The sequence below is a fragment of the Gymnodraco acuticeps genome, unplaced genomic scaffold, assembly GCF_902827175.1.
Source record: "Gymnodraco acuticeps unplaced genomic scaffold, fGymAcu1.1, whole genome shotgun sequence".
NCBI classification, from domain to species: domain Eukaryota; kingdom Metazoa; phylum Chordata; class Actinopteri; order Perciformes; family Bathydraconidae; genus Gymnodraco; species Gymnodraco acuticeps.
In genome coordinates, this window is record NW_022989799.1 from 5,483,527 (window position 1) to 5,505,713 (window position 22,187).

The window sequence follows — 22,187 nt, forward strand, 5'->3', positions numbered from 1 at the left end:
CGGCGCCAGGTTGGGAAAGGAAGTCCAAAATCCAGCCAGGTAAGAACTTCACTACCCCTGGCTTCTCCATAGCCATCTGGTGTGCCTCAGCCATAGCAGCCTCTCGCTGCTGAACCCTGACCGCTCCTATCCATCGATGAGCGCAGACAGACAAAGAAAAGGTAAAATCCAATAGTTCCTGCTCAAACGGATCTGCTGGGCCCATATCTCAGGTCGGTTCGTAATATTACGGTGTGTGCAGGAAGCAGGACCCAAATACAGATTAAAGTGTCAAAAATAACTCCTTTATTTCAAGGCTAAACTATTCAAAAAGACAGAACAGAACACTCACCGAAGACCTAGTCAAAACACAAGACGAAACCGACAAAGACAGACAGAAAAACCAGAACTTAAATACACACAAGACTAATCATACAAACAAGACACAGGTGAGGGAGGAGAAAACACAGGGACACCAGGTGAACACAATCGGGTAAATTAGACACACCAGGGAAACTGACAGGGAACCACAGACAGATCTAAACAGGACACAACACCAACAGAAACACAAAGACAGATCTAGACAAGACACAATGCAGACAGAAAACCAAAAACAGATCTAGACAAGACAAAACACAACACAGACAGAAACAGGCAAGACAGGAGGTGAAGACCTTTCAAAAATAAAACATGAAACAAAAGACAGAAAAAGACAAGACAAAATACAACACAGACAGATCTTGACACATGGCCTCAGATTTGGAGGTGCTGATCCTCATCCCAGCCGCTTCATACTCGGTTGCGAACCGATCCAGTGAGTGCTGAAGGTCGCAGACCGATGAAGCCATCAGAACCACATTATCTGCAAAAAGCAGTGGTGCAATCCTTAGTCCACCGAACTGCAGACCCCCTCCCCCGTGACTACGCCTCGAAATCCGATCCATGTATATTACAAACAGGATTGGTGACAAAGCGCAGCCCTGGCGGAGGCCAACCCTCACCGGAAATGGGTCCGACTTACTGCTGAGGACCCGGACACAGCTCTCGCTTTGGGAGTACAGAGATTGGATGGCCCTGAGTAGAGACCCCCTCACCCCATACTCCCACAGCACCTCCCACAGTAACTCCCTGGGAACTCGGTTATACGCCTTCTCCAAGTCTACAAAACACATGTAGACCGGATAAGCGTACTCCCAGGCCCCCTCCAGGATCCTTGCGAGAGTAAAAAGCTGATCCGTCGTTCCACGACCAGGACGGAATCCGCATTGTTCCTTCTCAATCTGAGGTTTGACAATCGGCCTGACCCTCCTTTCGAGTACCTTAGAGTAAACTTTCCCGGGGAGGCTGAGTAGTGTGATGCCTCTGTAATTGGCACACACCCTCTGATCCCCCTTTTTAAAAAGGGGAACCACCACCCCGGTCTGCCACTCCTTCGGTACTGTTTCCGACTTCCACCTAATGTTGATGAGACGTGTCAACCATGACAGTCCCTCAACACCCAGAGCCTTCAGCATTTCTGGGCGGATCTCATCCACCCCCGGGGCTTTGCCACTGTGGAGTTGTTTGACGACCTCAGTGACCTCCCCCCGGGAGATTGGTGTTGATCACCCGTCATACTCCAGCTCTGCCTCTAACATAGAGGGCGGAGTTGTCGGGTTCAGGAGTTCCTCAAAGTGTTCCTTCCAACACCCTAACACTCCATCAGTTGAGGTCAACAACGTCCCATCCTTACTGTACACAGCTTGGATGGTTCCCTGCTTCCCCCTCCTGAGGTGTGTTGGAGATTAAAAGGGATATCTGATCCGCTTTTCAAATCTCCGCGCGTTCCTATGAAGCTGGTTATAATACAGGAAGGAATCGATATCTACAAAGTAACCGTTAACAATAATCTACTTTAATGGTAATATGACAATGCAATACAATCATTACAATACAACATGATATATTACAGTTATATTGTAATGCTTAAGGAGTAATGCCGGCTTACTCCTGCACTGGTTCACATACTGCAGAGCTACTTTCACCCGAGGGCAGCATGTGAAGAAGAGGCCGAACGCCAGGGATCCACCGGATATATACCAGAGTAAGAAGGAGGGGTTTGGTGTTAGGTCAGCTGGTCATCTTTTCAGGTCATCTCATTGGGAGACGCAACGCTGGCCAGCAGGAAACCAAACAGGCTCACTTTACAACAAAAGGTCTCAAGGCCTGCATACCTACACCTCCCCCACAGAGCAATAAAACCCTGTTTACTCCAACCAGCCCAGAATGTTTATAGCCATTTGTAGTCCTTACATTTATGAAAGGATAAAACAGAGAAATCAATATAAAACACAAACACAGGTATTGTTTGAACAGTATTCACTTAACTGCTACTGTTGATAACCACCAGAGAAACCCAAGGGACCTCTCTTAATATCACAACCACTGTAGCTTGTTCTAAGTTGAATGAAAGTCAGGACATGCTCTCACCTTCCCCCATCTTCCTTTGTCCTCAAAAACACATGTCAACAGGCCCCATATCCAGCTCACAGTTTTACCCAAATTATTCCCATTTTAAGCTTATCCATAGTTTGCTAACATGAATAAATACAAATATAACTCTACAAATCCCCCTTTTTATCTCCTTCTCCAGAGATAAACTTAGACAAGGCATTTTGAAATATACCCACGGTCATTATTTTCTACTGTGTCCGTAAATCCATCCGAAGCTGGTATTCAGAGTACTTGAAACCTTCATGGAGACAGAACACCACTTTCCATGGCAGTGAAGGAACCATGAGGGGGTAGCTGAGTGCTAGAATCATCAGCCCCCCCCCCGGAGGAATAGCCCACAAGGACAGCTAATAGGGAGGGGGAGATGCAGCTTTCCCTTCATGGGTAGAACTGATCAGAGCGAAGTAGACTCCTCTGCTGCCTCGACAAGTCCCCTGTGCCGTCCTGGCTTGTCGTGTCTTTGTCCCCCCCAATCCGCTGACAGCAGCTTCTGGGCTGCCTGCTAGAGAGATGTCTTCCTCCTCCTCGTCCTCCGGCCCGCTGATGGCGGCTTCCGGGTCGATGCTGTAGAGATGTCTTCCCGATCCTCCTTCTCCGGCCCGCTGATGGCGGCTTCCGGGTCGATGCTGTAGAGATGTCTTCCCGATCCTCCTTCTCCAGCCCGCTGATGATGCCTCCCGGGTCGTCTGCTGTAAGGATGTCTCCAGGGTCCTGCTCCTCCAGTCTGCTGCTTCCGAGTAGTCCACGTCTGTCCCCCTTTTCTCCCAGGCAGACGGCATAAGAGGTCCGCTGGGTCACTCGGTCGGGGTCGGAGAGCCTGGGGTTGAGCCACTTTGTCCTGATGACTTTCAGCCAGACGAACTCTGCTGTCGGCCTCGTGCTTCTCGGGTCCCCCTTTTAGCGCCAGCGACCTGTGTGGAGAAATCTGATACAACTCCCTCAAGCCTACGCTCAGCTGTTTTGACCCACTTGGAGCCTGTTGGTGGGGTGTCTTGAAACAACAGCCGTCTGTAAACAGGTTTTCCAAATTAATTGTAGACCTCCTATCTGCCAGTGCAGCTTCAGAATCTTAATACTTGGACTGTGCCAACTAAATAAGAACCCCAACATCTTTAGGTAAACTAAATAACATATTTCAATAGCTCTGAATTTCTGACAAGCATCCGTGTTTATTTTTAAATGAAATCCTATTTAAAATTCAAATATAATATGAACTGCTAATGTTTCTGGTAAAGAAACACACTAATGTTATGGATTCAAAAACAACCAAAATCACGATGCTAACAAAGTGAATGATTTCCTGGTGATTCTGCTTCTACCTGTCAGTGCTTAGATATTATCACGCTGAAAAAATGAATACAGAATTCCAACAAACTGTCATCAAATGTCTTTCTATTATAAATTTAGGTGAAATGTATATCCCCATAATGACCTAAACAATAAAGTATATGGCTTTTACTTCTTTACCAGGCTAGTTACATGATGTTGTCTAAATTAAATTCTGTCTCAATACACTACTATGTTTTAGCTTTAACTATAATATGTTCTTTCTACATTTCAAACCTCAGTTACTCTAATGTCTGTTAAAATATTACAAAATTGTTTCATTATCACAGGTCAACTTCTTCGGTTTCACAGTAGCCCCTTGGCCACTGCTTCTTTGTTACCTGTTATAATTCAAATCAATATTTAGAAACATCTCAACATTCATCAAACAGTATCTTATCCCCAGATATGGAGCAGGTTAATTACATTCAATGCTCAGTTTGAACATCTGGGTTGGGGCGGAAGGTTTCCGTCAATCCTTAAAAGAAAAATTTAAATTGTGAATTTTACAGCCATGTTGAGATTTATACATTATACTCACTCCCCCTTTTTACACATGAAATAATGTGTAACAAAACCCTGTAATGGGAGGGGAACAAAAACTGTCAGGTAATTGGTTAGGGACATAACGAACATTATTTTCAATTTGACATCATTATCATTATTTCCACAGTGAACACTTCAGTGAAAAGAAGTGTTCCTCTCCGTCCTTCAGGCCTAAAAGAAACAGAATCTTCAGATGTTAGTTTTACATTTGCAAACCACCAACTCATGTGAGAGTAAAATATCACCTGTGTGGTTTCCCCTTTTTGTGGAATTTTTAGGAAACCTCTCGTTTCCCTTGGAGCTCCAAAATAATATGTTAGTCCAAAAACATGCTTGGTTAGTTATTGTTTTAGAATCATGCAGTTACACTGATCACATGCCGGCATACATTCACACTCACACTGTCTGGTTGTCATGTCAAGTTTGGTCAGGTTCACCCCAGAGTCAGTCATCCACAGTGCCTTGTCAAGTTACACTGTCGGTCAGGGTCAAAGGTCAGTTGGTCTCCGTCTTTTTTGGCCATGTGTCGTGCTCTGCAGAGACTTTGACATTTCAGCATAGGCCAGTATCCTTTGTCTACAAAAATATGTTCAAGATGATTCTCACTTGTCATTGGGACTTCTGCCTCCCACTTTTCCTGAAACTTGGTACAAAACTCACTTCCTTAGAGTACTACTACTACTGCAATCCATTTACACCTAATTAGTATTAAAATGTCTAATGATCTATTTCAGAAACTTGTCTACAATAACTATTATCTTGAGTCAAAACATCACTAGGATCTGTGTCGCTCTGCATTTCATAGCTCATTATTAATCTGGTCTACTTAAAAAACAATGAAAAACTCTTTTAGCAGTGTGTGGAACCTTGGGTGTCCGAACATGCAACAATTACTCCCTCCTTTATCAAGGATTTAAAACCGAAGTCTGGTAATAACTATGCCACAATGGTGAAATCAACACTTTAGATTGGAATTTAATATGTGGCTTGGCACCAGCCATTAATACAAACAAAGATTTGTCCTATAGAGTGGTTCCTAAAACTATCCTTATAATGGTGATCAATATTGTAACCAATGAGATCGCTACTTCATTCACACGTGAATAAAAATCTCTTAAAGAATGATTTGTTAACCTGATGAAAATATTGAAGAATAAAGTTCTACTCTCAGTATGTTTTAGGATGATTCTCATTTCACCTTAATATTTTCCTCTTTACTGCCATTTTCAATTGACCAATTGATTAACAAATCCTTCTGTCTTTACGTATTTATGAAGTTAATTCAAGTTATTTAAATGTGCGTTTCGTGAATAAGTGTGTTTATGTGTAACTCACTCATTCCCGTTCTCCTTTCCTCCTCCCCTGGTTTTCTCAAGCCATGACCCCGGCCTCCTCACTTCTAATCGACCCTGCCAACTCCTCTGATTCTGTCTTCTCTTCAGTCCATCAGCTGTTGAATCCATCCGCTGTAACTTTTGTAGGCCGCCATTGGCCCAGTCACATCTGCAGCCCCATCATGCCACTGTTGTTGCACTCCTCCTTTACAGTCTCTCTGCTGTTTTTATGGAGGGCGGATTCTGCTCTCATGTCTATTGTGCCAAATCTCGCGGCGCAGTTTGGAACTTCATGTCCTGTTTGAGGGACCGATGAGAGTTTGCCTCTTTGTCAGCATGCTGGTTTGGTTCTGGATGCCACAGGTGGAGATAGTTCTGGCTGCAGTCTTGATGTAGTCTTGTTGTTGTTGTTGGTTCAGCTCTGGTTCTCTGTCTGTACGATGGAGAAGGAGGAGTCTCCTGTTGGGTTAGGTCTTTTTGTCTGCTTGGAGGGTCGGGATCAAAGCCTTTCTAACTCAGAGGGGGAGTCCAGGTCCCGGTACACATTACCTATAAGAAGTCTAGCCCACTGATGTTAAATAAATCCAACCCTTTCCACTCTGTCTCTTTCTAATCATACTATCTGTCTTAGTTGTTAAATGCCATCTAAACAACATAAATAATGTCTACTTATGATATTACAAAAACGCACTCCAAAAATTGTTTCATCCATTGTTACATATTTACCCAACACAACTCCGAAATACTTACATGTTTCCAGCATCACATATTCCACACACTATGAAAGAACATCTCCATATCTTCTCTCATTTTAAATCCCACTGTTACTTCGAACAATAGTAAACCTGCAGAGCACACCAATCGGATCACAGTAATGAAATTTGAATCAAGTGTAGGCCTATGTCTTAACATTTATTTATATTGTCTAAATTCCTTGTCTATGATGTGCAAACAGTTCGAGTGTAAAATGTGTTTTGCACAATGTATTTACACTCTACAGATTCTTGAGTTTACTCATCTCCTGGTGCTGTCGTTGTAAAAAATGTTCAATCCCTTATTGTTTTGTACCAGTTTTCCAAAATCAGTTATAATTAATATACTGGGAACGTGCTTCCCGTCTTCAATACCGGCCAGCAATGTAATGATTCAACTCTAAGCTCGCAGAAGTTTCAAGGGTGTGATACCCCCTTTCAGCCACTAGATGGCAGCAGCAGAAGTTTCAAGGGTGTGATACCCCCTTTCAGCCACTAGATGGCAGCAGCAGAAGTTTCCAGACAAAGGGAAACGCTCTCCCTCGATTTAATATATAACAGACCTCTGGCTTTAAGCTTTTAGCATTGGTCTGTTATTTAAACCCCAGTTTTAAACGGCGACTCGATCTGATATATCGAGTTTCCAGGTTTTGTCGTGCAGGAATCAAACCTCGCATTCAAACAAACTGCACCATCTCCACGCCACTCAGGAATAAACTACCTGCAGATCCACGCCAACTGCTCTATTTACGTCACGCAGGACTTTCGTCTACCTGTCGATCAACGTTTACGTTTTGTATATAACTTTCCTAACATAGTAAAATATGCATTGTATATTCCATTTAAACTATAAAAACACTGTGAAACGCCTACAGACAATCCTAAAGTTTTAGCGTATCCAATTACAGACAGGCGACTTTCATCGTCTGCTTACCTTATTTGCAAAGTTGCAGAGTCCTGCTGATTGTCTGAGATGTTTGAAAGCGTCTGAATTCTTCCTCAGCTTCGTTATATCTAGACGTCGGGTCACCATTTTGTTAGAGATTTGGAGGGATAACTGGTCCGCTTTTCAAATCTCCGCGCGTTCCTATGAAGCTGGTTATAATACAGGAAGGAATCCATATCTACAAAGTAACCGTTAACAATAATCTACTTTAATGGTAATATGACAATGCAATACAATCATTACAATACAACATGATATATTACAGTTATATTGTAATGCTTAAGGAGTAATGCCGGCTTACTCCTGCACTGGTTCACATACTGCAGAGCTACTTTCACCCGAGGGCAGCATGTGAAGAAGAGGCCGAACGCCAGGGATCCACCGGATATATACCAGAGTAAGAAGGAGGGGTTTGGTGTTAGGTCAGCTGGTCATCTTTTCAGGTCATCTCATTGGGAGACGCAACGCTGGCCAGCAGGAAACCAAACAGGCTCACTTTACAACAAAAGGTCTCAAGGCCTGCATACCTACACCTCCCCCACAGAGCAATAAAACCCTGTTTACTCCAACCAGCCCAGAATGTTTATAGCCATTTGTAGTCCTTACATTTATGAAAGGATAAAACAGAGAAATCAATATAAAACACAAACACAGGTATTGTTTGAACAGTATTCACTTAACTGCTACTGTTGATAACCACCAGAGAAACCCAAGGGACCTCTCTTAATATCACAACCACTGTAGCTTGTTCTAAGTTGAATGCAAATCAGGACATGCTCTCACCTTCCCCCATCTTCCTTTGTCCTCAAAAACACATGTCAACAGGCCCCATATCCAGCTCACAGTTTTACCCAAATTATTCCCATTTTAAGCTTATCCATAGTTTGCTAACATGAATAAATACAAATATAACTCTACAGGTGTCGGACAGTTTTCCAGAACAACTTTGGTGCCGCCCGAAAGTCCTTCTCCATGTCTTCTCCGAACTTCTCCCACACCCGCTGCTTTGCCTCTGCCACGGATGAGGCTTCTGCCCTTCGGGCCTGTCGGTACCTTGCAACTGCCTCGGGAGTCCCCCGGGATAACAAATCCCTGAAGGCCTCCTTCTTCAGTCGGACGGCTTCCCTGACCACCGGTGTCCACCAGGAGGTTCGAGGGTTACCGCCCCTTGAGGCACCGAGGACCTTGAGATCACAACTCCCCGCCGCGGCTTCGGCAATAGAGGCTTTGAACACCGACCACTCTGGTTCAATGTCCCCAACCTCCACAGGAATGCCCGAAAAGCTCCGCCGGAGGTGTGAGTTGAAGGCCTCCTGAACTTGGGCCTCCTCCAGACGTTCCCAGTTCACCCAAACTACACGTTTGGGCTTACCAGGTCTATCCAGAGGCTTCCCCCGCCACTCGACCCAACTCACCACCAGATGGTGATCAGTTGACAACTCCGCCCCTCTCTTTACCCGAGTGTCCAAAACATACGGCCTCAGGTCCGATGATACGATAACGAAATCGATCATGGACCTTCTGCCTAGGGTGCTCTGGTACCACGTACACTTATGAGCATCCTTATGTTCGAACATGGTGTTTGTTATGGCCAATCCATGACTAGCACAGAAGTCCAGTAACGAACCACCACTCCGGATCAGCTCAGGGGGGCCGTTCCTCCCAATCACGCCTCTCCAAGTGTCTCCATCATTGCCCAAATGTGCGTTGAAGTCTCCCAGCAAGATTAAAGAGTCCCCTTCAGGAGCCCCAAACAGGACTCTTTCCAGGGTCTCCAAGAAGGCCGTATACTCTGAACTGCTGTTGGGTGCATAAGCACACATAACAGTCAGAGTTTTCCCCCCCATAACCCGCAGGCGTAGGGAGGCGACCCTCTCGTCCACTGGGGTAAACTCCAACAACGAAGCACCCAACCGGGGACTTGTGAGTATCCCCACCAGGGTGGGATTTTCACGGCGGCCATGACGGCCATGGCCGTCGTAGCCCCTCGGTCTGGCCGTTATGCCCCACAAATAATTGTACGTCCTATGGCCACCATGGCCTTTGGGCCCCACGCACTGTTAACAGTTGCTTTAAAAGCGTCAGAACAGTGGTTTCTGAACTGCATTATGCTGCGTTCACAACGGCCGCGATGCGAATACTCGCATTGCTCTAACCGCTGGAGTTTCACCGCGGCTGTCAGCTGTGTTTACTCCTGTCATTCAAACGGGACGCGCTGGAGAGGGGGCGGGGCTTATATCCATGTAATACTGTGGTGGAAACCAACTACGACCAAATTAACCTATTTTATCGTGATTTCATTGTAATACACGTTTCAAAATGATGCCGAAGTAACTAAATACTGATAACGGTTAGTAAAAACCATGCTTTAATGCTTTGACAAGTGTGCAGACAAGACGGCCTTTCGAAAAACCTTTTAAAATGCGTGTTTTGTGAATGGAGATTGGATCGATCAGGCTAAACTAACGTTGTAGCTGCTCCGTCCAAATTCACAACAACGTCCTAAAGACAAAATTAAAGCAGTGACTGTATTCGTCATGACACAGACAGTCTGTGGTTTGTACATCTTTAACTTTTGTCCAGTTTCTGAACAGATATGAGGAGCTGTGAGGAGTTGATTAAAGAGACACACGCACGCACACACACGCACGCACACACACACACACACACTTTTGCATTTCAAAGTATTGCTTGTTCATACAGTTGGATGTTGGAGCTTCACTGTGCACTGCTGAATGATGTATGTGCAGAGTTTGATCCTTGAAGGCTGTTTGTTCCGCTCTGAAATTGAATATATTTGTTACATATTAACAGAAATGTTGATTTTTAGATTTCATTTCGGATTTGTGAATGGGAGTAGCAGTAGATGGAAAACCAAACACAAATTATTCAAAGTAAAGTATTTCATTTTACATACGGTAATACTAAGGAGGCATAGGCCTATATGATGATACGATTATTGATATTAAAAAAGTGATTTGTTTTTTGTCATTAGAAAGTGAAGTTATTTATTAGTAAGCTCCAAATCCTAATTTTTCCCTCAATGGCCTTTGTGCCCTGGCATGTGGCCTTTCCGCCCTGAAAAAATGTGTGACACCAAAGGCCAAATGGCCTTGCCCCTAAAATGACGAAAATCCAAGCCTGATCCCCACACACGCCCGGCGCCTCACACCTTGAGCAACTCCGGAGAAGAATAGAGTCCAACCCCTATCCAGAAGTAAGGTTCCAGAGCCGACGCTGTGCGTAGAGGTGAGCCCAACCAGATCCTGGTGTGCTGTTCACACCATCTATGTATATTTTCTACTTTTTGTAATGCTATGTTATTTCTATTTAAGATGTTTACATTTTCAATTGTTTAATTCTAGTCTTTTAACTGTCTAATGTACAATGCCTTGTCTTTTGCTGCTGCAGCGTAAACAATTCCCCAATTGGTATCAATAAAGTAGCCTACTTCTTATTTTATCTTAATCCTCAAATATTAGCACATTTTACTTAATTTACTTTAAAAACAAAACACATTGATGTAACTACACATATCGATATGTTGTATACATATTGCAAATCAAAACCTTTATTGACCACTAATTACCAAAAATTGCATTTCTATCCTGTTATTAATGCATTCAAATCGTGATTGAAATGGCCTGCCACGAACTTCCGGGAACTTTCTGAGTCTCTCTGAACCACGTGACGATCAAGCATTTTGGACTTCCGCTGTCGCAACTCTTCTCTCTACATGGCGCTAGACCAGCCAGATAGATGTTAAGGACTAACGTTTATAATAAATACATTTGTATTTATTTTAAGATCTTTAGTTCATACAATAATACGTATTGGGATCATTTGTATTAATGTGGACCGGAGGGAGAGGGTGTCGAGCATAAGTTTCACTTTCCTTTTTTATTTCAATTCCAACTTTGGTCATGAAGAATATGTTTCTCTGTTGTCCACGTTCATAAAGCACAAAACAACAGCATCAGAGCACGGTGCAGAGTCTCTAGATGAGTTTACAGTAGTCCCTCGTTCTTATTAAACATCCATGATGTAGTCCGCTGTATAGAAAACTGTAGTTTCCATAGTTTCCCCAGAGCAGAAGACGCACATTTATGACGTCCGCTGGCACATCATAAACACGTCGGATAGTGAAAGTGCAGTCGGATTCTCTAAGTACCGCTGTCTCTTCTCCTAAGTCCTTTTGAATTCTCCTATCCACTATCCCTTAACCCTGTGACGTTTCACACAGAGGTCAAGGGATAGACGATAGGAGCTGATTTTTGGATTATCCGACCGCAACCCAGATGTATAATAAGAACTGGATACAGCGTGGGAGGCGGGGCCTCATTAATTCCTATGAGAGTTGCTCATTGGCGCATGGATGACAAAATGGCCCAATTTTTGAGAGAGTGAGACGTCACAGATTACCCAGCATGCCTGAGAAGTACTCATATGTGCGCTCATAGAGCATGCGCAACTTTAACCACGCCCCCCAAAAGGCTCGTTCACATCAAGCACGTCAATTTGCATACAGGTAACAGCACCGCGCGTTCTGGATTGTTATGATGGATTTGATATTAACGAATAACGAGGCGGCAGCTAGCTGCTAGCTCTGGCTCCCTCTCAGAAAAGTGCCATCTTCTGTCAACAGGAAGAACTGAGCATCCCAACCAGTATTCTGACCATGAGTCTGTCTGACTCACTAATGCCCCTTTCACACCAACGCGTTTTCAGCTCCGGCTCGGAGCTGGGGACTGGAAAGTACCGTTTTTTCCTGTTCACACCGCAGAGGCGCCGCCTCTTAGCTCCGGAATCCGGTTCACTTCCAGCTCCAAAACATTGTCGGTCTAGAGGCAAGAGCTTCGGAGCTAAGAGGCGGTGTCGCTTACGTCTCTCTTACGTCGAGGTGGGGGCAGGGGCAGATTCGTCGTTGAAGTAGATGCTGAAGACCACAAAGAAGTCTTGCATTTCGCATGTGATGTTTGTAAAGTTCCAAGTAAAGTCGTCCCTTATAAAGTCGTCCGATGCCTTCCATTTCGTTTCGTAAGAGGATAACCAAAGCGAACAGCGCTTCAATACAATCGGCCATTGTTGTTGTTGTCGATGTGAGGGATATCCGCGCGGTTTGGATTTTATGAAGCAGGCACGTAAACGGTGACGTCATGACGCAGCAGCGGCAGCTCTGGGCGGTGTGAACAGAGCGGGAGCAGAAAAGGGAAACCGGAGCTGAACCAGAAAAGCTCCCGCTCGGAGCTAGAAAGGGAAAAGCGCTGGTGTGAAAGCCGCATAAATGAAGCTCAGCGCAAGTTCTTTCAGGAAGACTGGGTATGTATACATTCACTCTGCAGCGGCTTATAATCAGCTCATCACGGGCACTGTCTTTAACCTATTACAATATTCACCTCATTCTCCAGCAGCCAATCACCGAGCATGTGTCAATAAATGTTCTTTAAACAAAATGAAGTCTCTCCTGATTGAACTGTCTGGACCCCATCCTCAACTTTTTTTCAAACCATAAAATGCCTTCATAGGGCTTTCCTGTTGATAATGTTTGGTGGATTTTTTAATATAATAATAGCAATCAATATTATATATATATTACCTTTTAATCTATATAAATTGTATTTACATGTTGTCACTATTTTTTCCACCTAGTTCTACTATGCCAGCCATCAGAGGTATACATGTGTTAACATCTCTTTTAGGTTTCATTTTTTATTTTTGTGAATTTCTATATAAAATGCTGATTTCTACCTGAAATGCTTATGTATTTTAATTACATTTTCATCGAGCTTTGACTTATCGGCTGAATAAATATTATAACTCTACATGGTTTTGTTCAGCATTGCTAGCTTCACTGTTGAGCTTTATGTTGTGCCCAGCATTCTCCTGTGCTCTGAAATCAAAATGTGGATAAGCATAAAACAACACTAAAATAAACACTACAATACAACTTGTTATTTGACACACAAGATTGTTCATTTGTGTGTATAAATATACAACACAGGCTATATAGATATATACATATACAAGTATAATTAATACAACTGTTAATTGTATTAGAGCTTTGACACATATATCTTTATTTATATAGGCCTATGTATTGACGACTTCCTCGGGCGATATCATATGGTATAGCTAATTAATCTGGGTCAAAACGTGTTATGCAAAGGTTGTAAACTCTGGCTTATCCCTGCGTGGTATTATAGTAATAGCAAACAGCAACGTTCAACCGAGGAGAGAGGAGGGGAAGCAGCAGGCGGTTAGAGAAATGAGAACTCCTCTCCTCTGAGCGATGAAAGCAGTTAATAAAATAATATCCAGGGGATGCATGCAGAGCTGTCATTGGCTGAGATAAGTCCGGCCGTGCGTCACGACTCTTTGAAACATCTCTGTTCCCGGAAATGCATCCACGAAGGAGCCGTGGAGGACCGTGGAGGACCCATCAGTGTATCCTCGGTTATAGCTCCTCCAGAGAGCCTCCTCGATGCTCGATGCTCGGTCCTTGAAGTGTATTTAGAGAAATGAGATGTCCTTCAACATGGCGCGCTGAAATTGATTGAGGAGGGGAAATTAGAGTATTGAGAAACCTCTATGGAGAGTGAATGTTGACAATGTCGTGTGATCATTTTAGCCTCCTCTTCTGCATGTCCAGATCGTTAATAGTAACAATCAACTGATTCTTATTACATTACATTACATTGCATTTAGCTGACGCTTTTATCCAAAGCGACTTACAATAAGTGCGTTCGACCAACAAAACACAAACTTGAAGAAAACAGAATCATATAAGTACATCAGGTTTCATAGAGCAAAAACATTTCAAGTGCTACTCAACTGGCTTTAGATAAGCCAGTCCTTTATAAGTGCTTTGTTAATAGTTATATTGCTCGAAGTGGAGTCGAAAGAGATGAGTTTTCAGTCTGCGCCGGAAGGTGTATAAGCTTTCTGCTGTCCTGATGTCAATGGGGAGCTCATTCCACCATTTTGGAGCCAGGATAGCAAACCCACGTGTTTTTGCTGATGGGAACTTGGGTCCCCCTCGCAGTGAGGGTGCAGCGAGCTGTTTGGCTGATGCAGAGCGAAGTGCACGTGCTGGGGTGTACGGTTTAACCATGTCCTGGATGTAGGAAGGGCCAGATCCATTCACAGCATGGTACGCAAGTACCATTGTCTTGAAGTGGATTCTAGCAGTTACCGGAAGCCAGTGAAGGGAGCGGAGGAGCGGCGTGGTGTGGGAACATTTAGGAAAGTTGAAGACCAGACGAGCAGCTGCATTCTGGATGAGCTGCAGAGGTCGGATGGCACATGCAGGTAGACCAGCCAGGAGGGAGTTGCAGTAGTCTAGGCGTGAGATGACGAAAGCCTGGACCAGAACCTGCGTCGCTTTCTGGGTCAGCTGGGGACGTATCCTCCTGATGTTGTAAAGCGTGTATCTGCAGCAGCGGGTTGTAGCAGCTATGTTTGCAGTGAAGGACAGGTTGTTATCTAGGATCACACCCAGATTCCTTGCAGTCTGAGTCGGGGAAACAATATAGGTGGCGATGTTGATTGTCAGGTCAAGAGTGGGACAATATTTTCCCGGAAGGAAAAGCAGTTCAGTCTTGTCAGAGATTATGTATGTTATGTATTACACTTTCAAAAATAATTTATGCTGACATTGTCAGCCCACTGACATGGTTTGAAATCAATATATTATCCAATTTGTGAACCCCCACAGGACTTAAAAAGCACCTCACTAGATCATGAAAATCCCCCAAATCTCGGGGGGTATCCCCCGAACCCCCCTAGCATGTTTGGACCTCGGTATTTAGGAAATCCTGGATACGGCCCTGACCGGAAGCTGTGTGGTTAATAAAAACATATTCTTTATGTGAGGGATTAATTTTGTCTTTACTTAAGATATTTGACCTTTCGGCCTGTTGACGTTTACGACGAAGCCGAAGTCTGTTATCTGTCTTAAGGAATGGGAAGTTTCACCTATTGCTGACATTATGAGTTTTGTGACCGGTCAACTCTCGGTCACAATAGCCATAAAGTCAAATAAGTGATTTAGTGCCTCCAGGTGGTCACGTACACCTTCCCCATAGGTGGGTTGACTCTGAGTGAAGCTAATTAAAAGGTCTGCCAAGATGAGAAGGGATTCAGAATTGACATGACAACCCACCCGTGCAGTCAGAACTTTCTGCTGCTGTGACTTGTGATATGAATTCTCCGGCCGATGCTTGTAATAAACTGCCAGTGTTTGACATCAGAACTCCTGCTCGTCCCGTGTCTCTCTGAGTCCTGACTCTCCATTACTACAGAAGTTTCCCTTACACTTTATATATACAGTCTATGGTTCTTACTCAATATCAAGCCACGATTATTGTTTTTACTTTTTTTGCCGTCCGTGAGGAAAATAAATGGGGCTCAGAGCCTCAGAATACTGAGGCTTCAATTTATCTTCACACAATACGTCTCCTTGCAGTATCAATAGTAATTTGGCTGACTTTTATATTTGATCCAATTGGTAGACAGGTTATATTTACACCATAACGGTGCACAGCTGATATACAAGGACTTGTAGTTTTTAAAGATATTACTGATTTTCTTTGAATATAAGAATGTAAATACTGAGTCTGAAATAGTATAGCAATATGCTGTAAAATTATGTGAAAGCATGAATAAAACCACACATCTTCAGATGTTGTACATACATAAGTGTCCTACACTAATAATACAATGTTATTATGGCTGTGTGTACCTTGTGTGCACCGCCTAGTGGTTAAAGCACGTTATTGAATTATTGTTTTTATGTGTTATATTTGATTAAAAAAATATTAAGAGTACATACTTTCATAGGGGGAAAGAAGAAGGTCAATGATAGAAATATAGAATATAAAAAATCAAGAAGATACTATAAGTGATCTCTACAATAAAACAGTTTAGAGCTGGATGTACAAAGATATTAATAGGATGAGGTGCAAAACAGAAAAACGAATTAACCTTTAGTTAAACATTAAATAATACTTTAGATTAAGGTCTTCTTTTAAATAAGAAAAAAGCTTTGGGGTATCTACAGATAAATATTAAGCCTGACAAAGTACTTAACGTCTAATATATTGCTTTCCTGCAATGTTAACTATGTTGAAGCACTTATTTTAACTGATATTATTGATTATACTCTTATGTATGTAGATAGTATAAGAAATGTGCAGAATATGACAGTTTAATGGTGGAGGTATACACACATATTGATAGATGTCTTGTAATGCACTGTTGAGGAACCTCAGCTGCGACCAAAGTTTTTCATTCATTGCATAACTACACCGTAGTTGTGTATATGATGTCAATAAACCTTAGACAATCTTGAAATGGATGTGCAAAATAGCCATTATACAGCCATTATAAATAGCCATTATATAGTCTTTAATGAACGATTAGAGAATAACGAGTAATTACTATACTTTATAGAGATCTGCAGATACATGTTTAGTCTTCTCAAGCACCAACTATCAAATATCTCTCCTGATTGTTGGCACTTGACAATGACCTTCCCTGAATTTTACTCAGGTGTAACTAAAGTCTGATTTAAGGGTTGTTTATATTTCAAATATAACTCAAATAAATGTAGTGGAGTAAAAATACCAGGTTAACCTCTGAATTGTAGTGGAGTAGAATTACAAAGTAACAATGAGCTGTCATGTCACGTCAAAGCTAATAGCGGACATTACAGATAGTATCCATAAACAGACCTCAACACTTGAGATTCTTTGAATGTGTTGTGAATTAAAAATATCTGTACATTTGACAATTTTAGATAAAGTTGGTGGGCATGCAGCCAAAAGCACAACAATGTGAACCTGATAGTGTCAGCTAGCATCTTAGCCAAGGCTTGCACTGTGTTTCCAACTCAACTTCCACAACAGCTCCACACTTAAACCGCCAGTAGTAGCTCAATGTTTGCTTTAAACAACAAATCCACAATAAAGTGTACTTACAGGTTGTGACCCTAAATCGGCATAATAGCCGCATCACAATTGTAACTACTCCGACTTTCATCAGTAACTGTGAATTGAGCAGGAGGCTTGAAGGAATCCTGTTATTACACATTGGCTTCTCACATGTAGGGGCGATTATTGCAAATTCTTATTTGTTGAGAGACTATTCACTTTTATTCATTGTATAATGGTATAATCTATAATGCTTTAAACTTATTGTTTAGGTAATTTGCTTTTTCTGGGACTAGCATCGCTAAATGGAAAGCTAACACGCTAACCTTGCTAAATAATTGTGTATGAATGTGTACACAGTTAATGGGGTTTTAGGTGTGTTACTATAACAAAGCTTACTCTATTTATCTGAAGAATGGAGAATTTGTTCAAAGTCCTTTGAATATATTTAGGAAATGCTGACTTATGATTGAATTACCTGTACCAGGTGAGTGGTCATCAGAAATTACAATCACAGTGAGTGAATATGTGTGAAAATACTTTATTAAAAAAACTTAAATGTAGCTCTTTACAGGAATCAATAACTTAAAATAGAATAATTGTTCAATTACATAAAACACAGTCTGACCAATAAAAGCCTCAGTACTTCCAGTTAATTACAGCTCTACTGCCTCTCAGCATCTCCCTCTTTTGTAGAGGTCAAAGGTGGAGCTGGCGGAGCAAGTCGAGGGGCGGGACTTGTAGTTGACGGGCGGCTCCTCTTGTTGGACAGGCTTCTGTCGGATGTGGTCAGAGGTCATGAAGAGGTGAAGGGAAGGCCCTTCTGCTGCCCTGTTGCCAGTACAGGGGGACTGCAGCACCCTGTGAGGCAGCACCTGGCTGATCAGCTGATCCTCCTGCACCTCCACACAGACCAATGAGGTGAAGAGACGCTGAGAGCGGGACACATTCACTTCTACAGACACAGGAAGAGACAGAAGACACTTAACAAGGTTTTGAAATCCAAATGTATAAAGAGCTTTTTAGAGGGGATTACTAGCAGGATTACAATGTTAGTAAAAACTCTAAAGATCATATAGTGATAGTACTTATTTGATTTGAGGCTTGATATTAAGGTAATCAAGGAAGTCATCAGGTTACTTTTATATTTTGATACTTAGATTTTAGGTTAGTTTTAGTTTACTGATTACATTTTTTACAGGTAACTAGTCATTTTAATGGAATACATTTTTAAAGTAACCCTCCGAACCCTTGCACTTTAACATGCAAGCTCAGTCATGTCCTCAGTCTGGTTGTTCAGAGACCAAATTGGGGTTCCATACTTCACTGAAACCTCTCACTTGTGTGTGTGTGTGTGTGTGTGTGTGTGTGTGTGTGTGTCTGTGTGTGTGTGTGTGTGTGTGTGTGTGTGTGTGTGTGTGTGTGTGTGTGAGTGTGTGTGTGTGTGTGTGAGTGTGTGTGTGTGTGTGTGTGTCTGTTGTGTGTGTTGTGTGTGTGTGTGTGTGTGTGTGTGTGTGTGTGAGTGTGTGTGTGTGTGTGTGTTTGTGTGTGTTACCTTCAGTAGCTCTGGTGTTGATCAGGACTTTAGTCCTCTCCGACCTCTCTAAAGTCTCCTGAACGGCCTTCTGGGAGTTAAACTCCGCTTCCTGCAGGACAACAAACAGGTTACCATGGGAACTAAGTGATGACCTATGAATGACATACTGATAAACTGTGTGAACCTTCAGTGACTGAAGCTCCGCCTTCAGAGCAAGAGTGGTGTTCAGCGCCGGCCTCTCCAGATAACCTGGATCCTGATTGGATACCGTAGAAGGAGGCTTCACCCGTTGTCTTGGGGCTACACCTGCAAGGAGAAGAGTTAGAAATATTGATTGATCCTTTAATTTTTATCAGCGACCAAGGATCCAGTTTGCTGTTGAGAAATACATTTTATAAACTCTATCGTTGACAATAAAAGTCTGACTTCACAGTAAGAATCCCAACACTAATAGAGGTGCAAAGACTGAAAGTCGGTTCTAACATGAACTGCACACTAAAGGAGCCTAGCTAACTTAATTCTGAATATTTTGTTGAAATGTAAATGTTTTTAATAAAAAATGTCTCTGCTCTCTTTTCAGAGTTTTAAACAGATGAAAATATTCATTACTAATCATAATGCATCATAAGCGTGCAACGATGAGTCGACCCATCGCCTGAATTGACGCCTACTGGTCGCAGCCCTACTACATTCTGACTTCATCATGACATGTCTAACAACACATGATGTAAATCTACAGGGGTACTGCCCATATTTAGGAGATGAAAAGGAGGGGCAGGATCTAAAGAGACTATACATATTTCACTGCATAGTTGACTGGAGACATACTCAGGGTTTAACCTTTTCTTTTAATAAAAAAAAACTCCTGTGCATCAAACTGTGAACTCTGTCTTCAGTGCAGTTTGTAAACCATTGAAGACACCAAATGCCTTTTAACCGTACTGAAGATTAAAATGTTGGTGAGGAACAGTGTTAATTTTGGCAGCTATTTTTTATTTAGTCTTAGTCTTAGTTTTTAGACGAAAGTGGTTATTAGTTTTAGTCACATTTAGTCCTTTTTATCCTTCATAGTTTTAGTCTAGTTTTAGTCGACGAAAACTCAAAACGATGAGCCTTGTAGAGTGTCTCTATACTCCCTGAACACTCCGTCCCCGGCAGATCTCTGTGTCTGCTGCAGCGTGTCTGTTAGGCCCCGCCCCCCACACACAGAGAGACACAGGGAGATCTCTCTTCTGGAGTGAAGAGAGCGGAAATAATGATATTGCAAGTTAGAAACGTAAGATGCATTTTGACAGACAAGACGGACAATTGGGGGGAAATACCCTGCAATTTGAATGTCCGATAGTCCACCATTAACACCTTAGTCACGTCTCGTCAACGAAAACTAAATATACATTTCGTCACAGTTTTTATTATCAATAATCTATTTTTAGCTCGTCATCGTCTCGTCTTAGTCATGTAAAAAAGGTTGTTGACGAACATTTGTCGTCTTAGTTTTCGTTGACGAAATCAACACTGGTGAGGAAGTGCTTGTTAATTTACTGGCCCAAACATGGATTTGTATTCCTCCATTACATTACATTACATTGCATTTAGCTGACGCTTTTATCCAAAGCGACTTACAATAAGTGCGTTCGACCAACAAAATACAAACTTGAAGAAAACAGAATCATATAAGTACATCAGGTTTCATAGAGCCAAACATTTCAAGTGCTACTCAACTGGCTTTAGATAAGCCAGTCCTTTATTAGTATAAAAGTGCTTCATTAATAGTTCTATCGCTCGAAGTGGAGTCGAAAGAGATGAGTTTTCAGTTTGCGCCGGAAGATGTGCAAGCTATCTGCCGTCCTGATGTCAATGGGGAGCTCATTCCACCATCCTGGAGCCAGGACAGCAAACCCACGTGTTTTCGCCGATGGGAACTTGGGTCCCCCTCGCAGCGAGGGTGCAGCGAGTCGTTTGGCTGATGCAGAGCGTAGTGCACGCGCTGGGGTGTACGGTTTAACCATGTCCTGGATGTACGAAGGGCCAGATCCATTCGCAGCATGGTAAGCAAGTACCAGTGTCTTGAAGTGGATTCTAGCAGTTACCGGAAGCCAGTGAAGGGAGCGGAGGAGCGGAGTGGTGTGGGAAAATTTAGGAAGGTTGAAGACCAGACGAGCCGCTGCATTCTGGATGAGCTGCAGAGGTCGGATGGCACATGCAGGTAGACCAGCCAGGAGGGAGTTGCAGTAGTCTAGGCGTGAGATGACGAGAGCCTGGACCAGAACCTGAGTCGCTTTCTGTGTCAGCTGGGGACGTATCTTCCTGATGTTGTAAAGCGTGTATCTGCAGCAACGGGTTGTAGCAGCGATGTTTGCAGTGAAGGACAGGTTGTTATCTAGGATCACACCCAGATTCCTTGCAGTCTGAGTCGGGGAAACAACTGAGGTGCCGATGTTGATTGTTAGGTCAAGAGTGGGACAATCTTTTCCCGGAAGGAAGAGCAGCTCAGTCTTGTCAAGGTTGAGCTTGAGGTGATGAGCAGACATCCACTGAGAGATGTCAGCTAGACAAGCAGAGATGCGTGCGACGACCTGGGTCTCTGAGCGGGGAAAGGACAGAATTAATTGGGTGTCGTCAGCGTAGCAGTGGTAAGAAAAACCATGCGGGCTAATGACTGATCCGAGCGAGTTTGTGTACAGTGAGAAGAGGAGGGGACCAAGAACAGAGCCCTGAGGGACCCCTGTAGTTAATTGACAAGGGTCGGACTCAGACCCTCTCCAAGTCACCCTGTAGGTACGGTCTTTCAGGTATGAGGTGAGGAGGGAAAGTGCAGAGCCTGAAACTCCAAGTTTTTGGAGAGTGCGAAGGAGGATCTGATGATTCACCGTGTCGAATGCAGCAGACAGGTCCAATAGGATGATGACGGAGGAGAGGGATGCAGTTTTGGCAGTGTGCAGTTCCTCCGTGACAGCAATGAGAGCAGTTTCTGTGGAGTGACCTGCCTTGAAACCAGACTGGTGCGGATCCAGAAGGTTGTTCTGATTGAGATAACAGGAGAGTTGTTTAAAGACAGCGCGTTCAAGTGATTTAGACAGGAACGGGAGGAGAGAGACAGGCCTGTAGTTTATAACATCAGACGGATTGAGAGTGGGTTTCTTTAGGAGAGGGTTTACTCTTGCCTCCTTGAGACTGTTTGGAAAGTGACCAGAAGTTAGAGAAGTGTTGATGAAATGGGTGAGAAACGGTAGAATATCAGGAGCGATAGTCTGAAGGAGGTTTGAAGGGATAGGGTCCAGAGGACAGGTGGTAGGGCGGGCAGAGGTAATGAGGGTAAGAACCTCACTTGGAGAGAGAGGGGAA

At 43.1% G+C, this 22,187-nt stretch overlaps 1 protein-coding gene across 1 annotated transcript in view; it reads right to left on the reverse strand.

Annotated features, from left to right (window-relative positions):
- Positions 1 to 17,830: 17,830 nt before the first annotated feature.
- ppp1r35 (protein phosphatase 1, regulatory subunit 35) overlaps positions 17,831 to 22,187 on the reverse strand; it is a 34,037-nt gene continuing 29,680 nt past the window's right edge. Inside the window, exons 5-7 of the mRNA XM_034222629.1 lie at positions 19,027 to 19,148; positions 18,861 to 18,951; positions 17,831 to 18,260 (exon numbers count right to left, since the gene is read on the reverse strand). Coding sequence (XP_034078520.1) covers positions 17,980 to 18,260; positions 18,861 to 18,951; positions 19,027 to 19,148 — 494 coding nt within the window. The 3' untranslated portion in view covers positions 17,831 to 17,979. The remainder of the gene's footprint in view (positions 18,261 to 18,860; positions 18,952 to 19,026; positions 19,149 to 22,187) is intronic.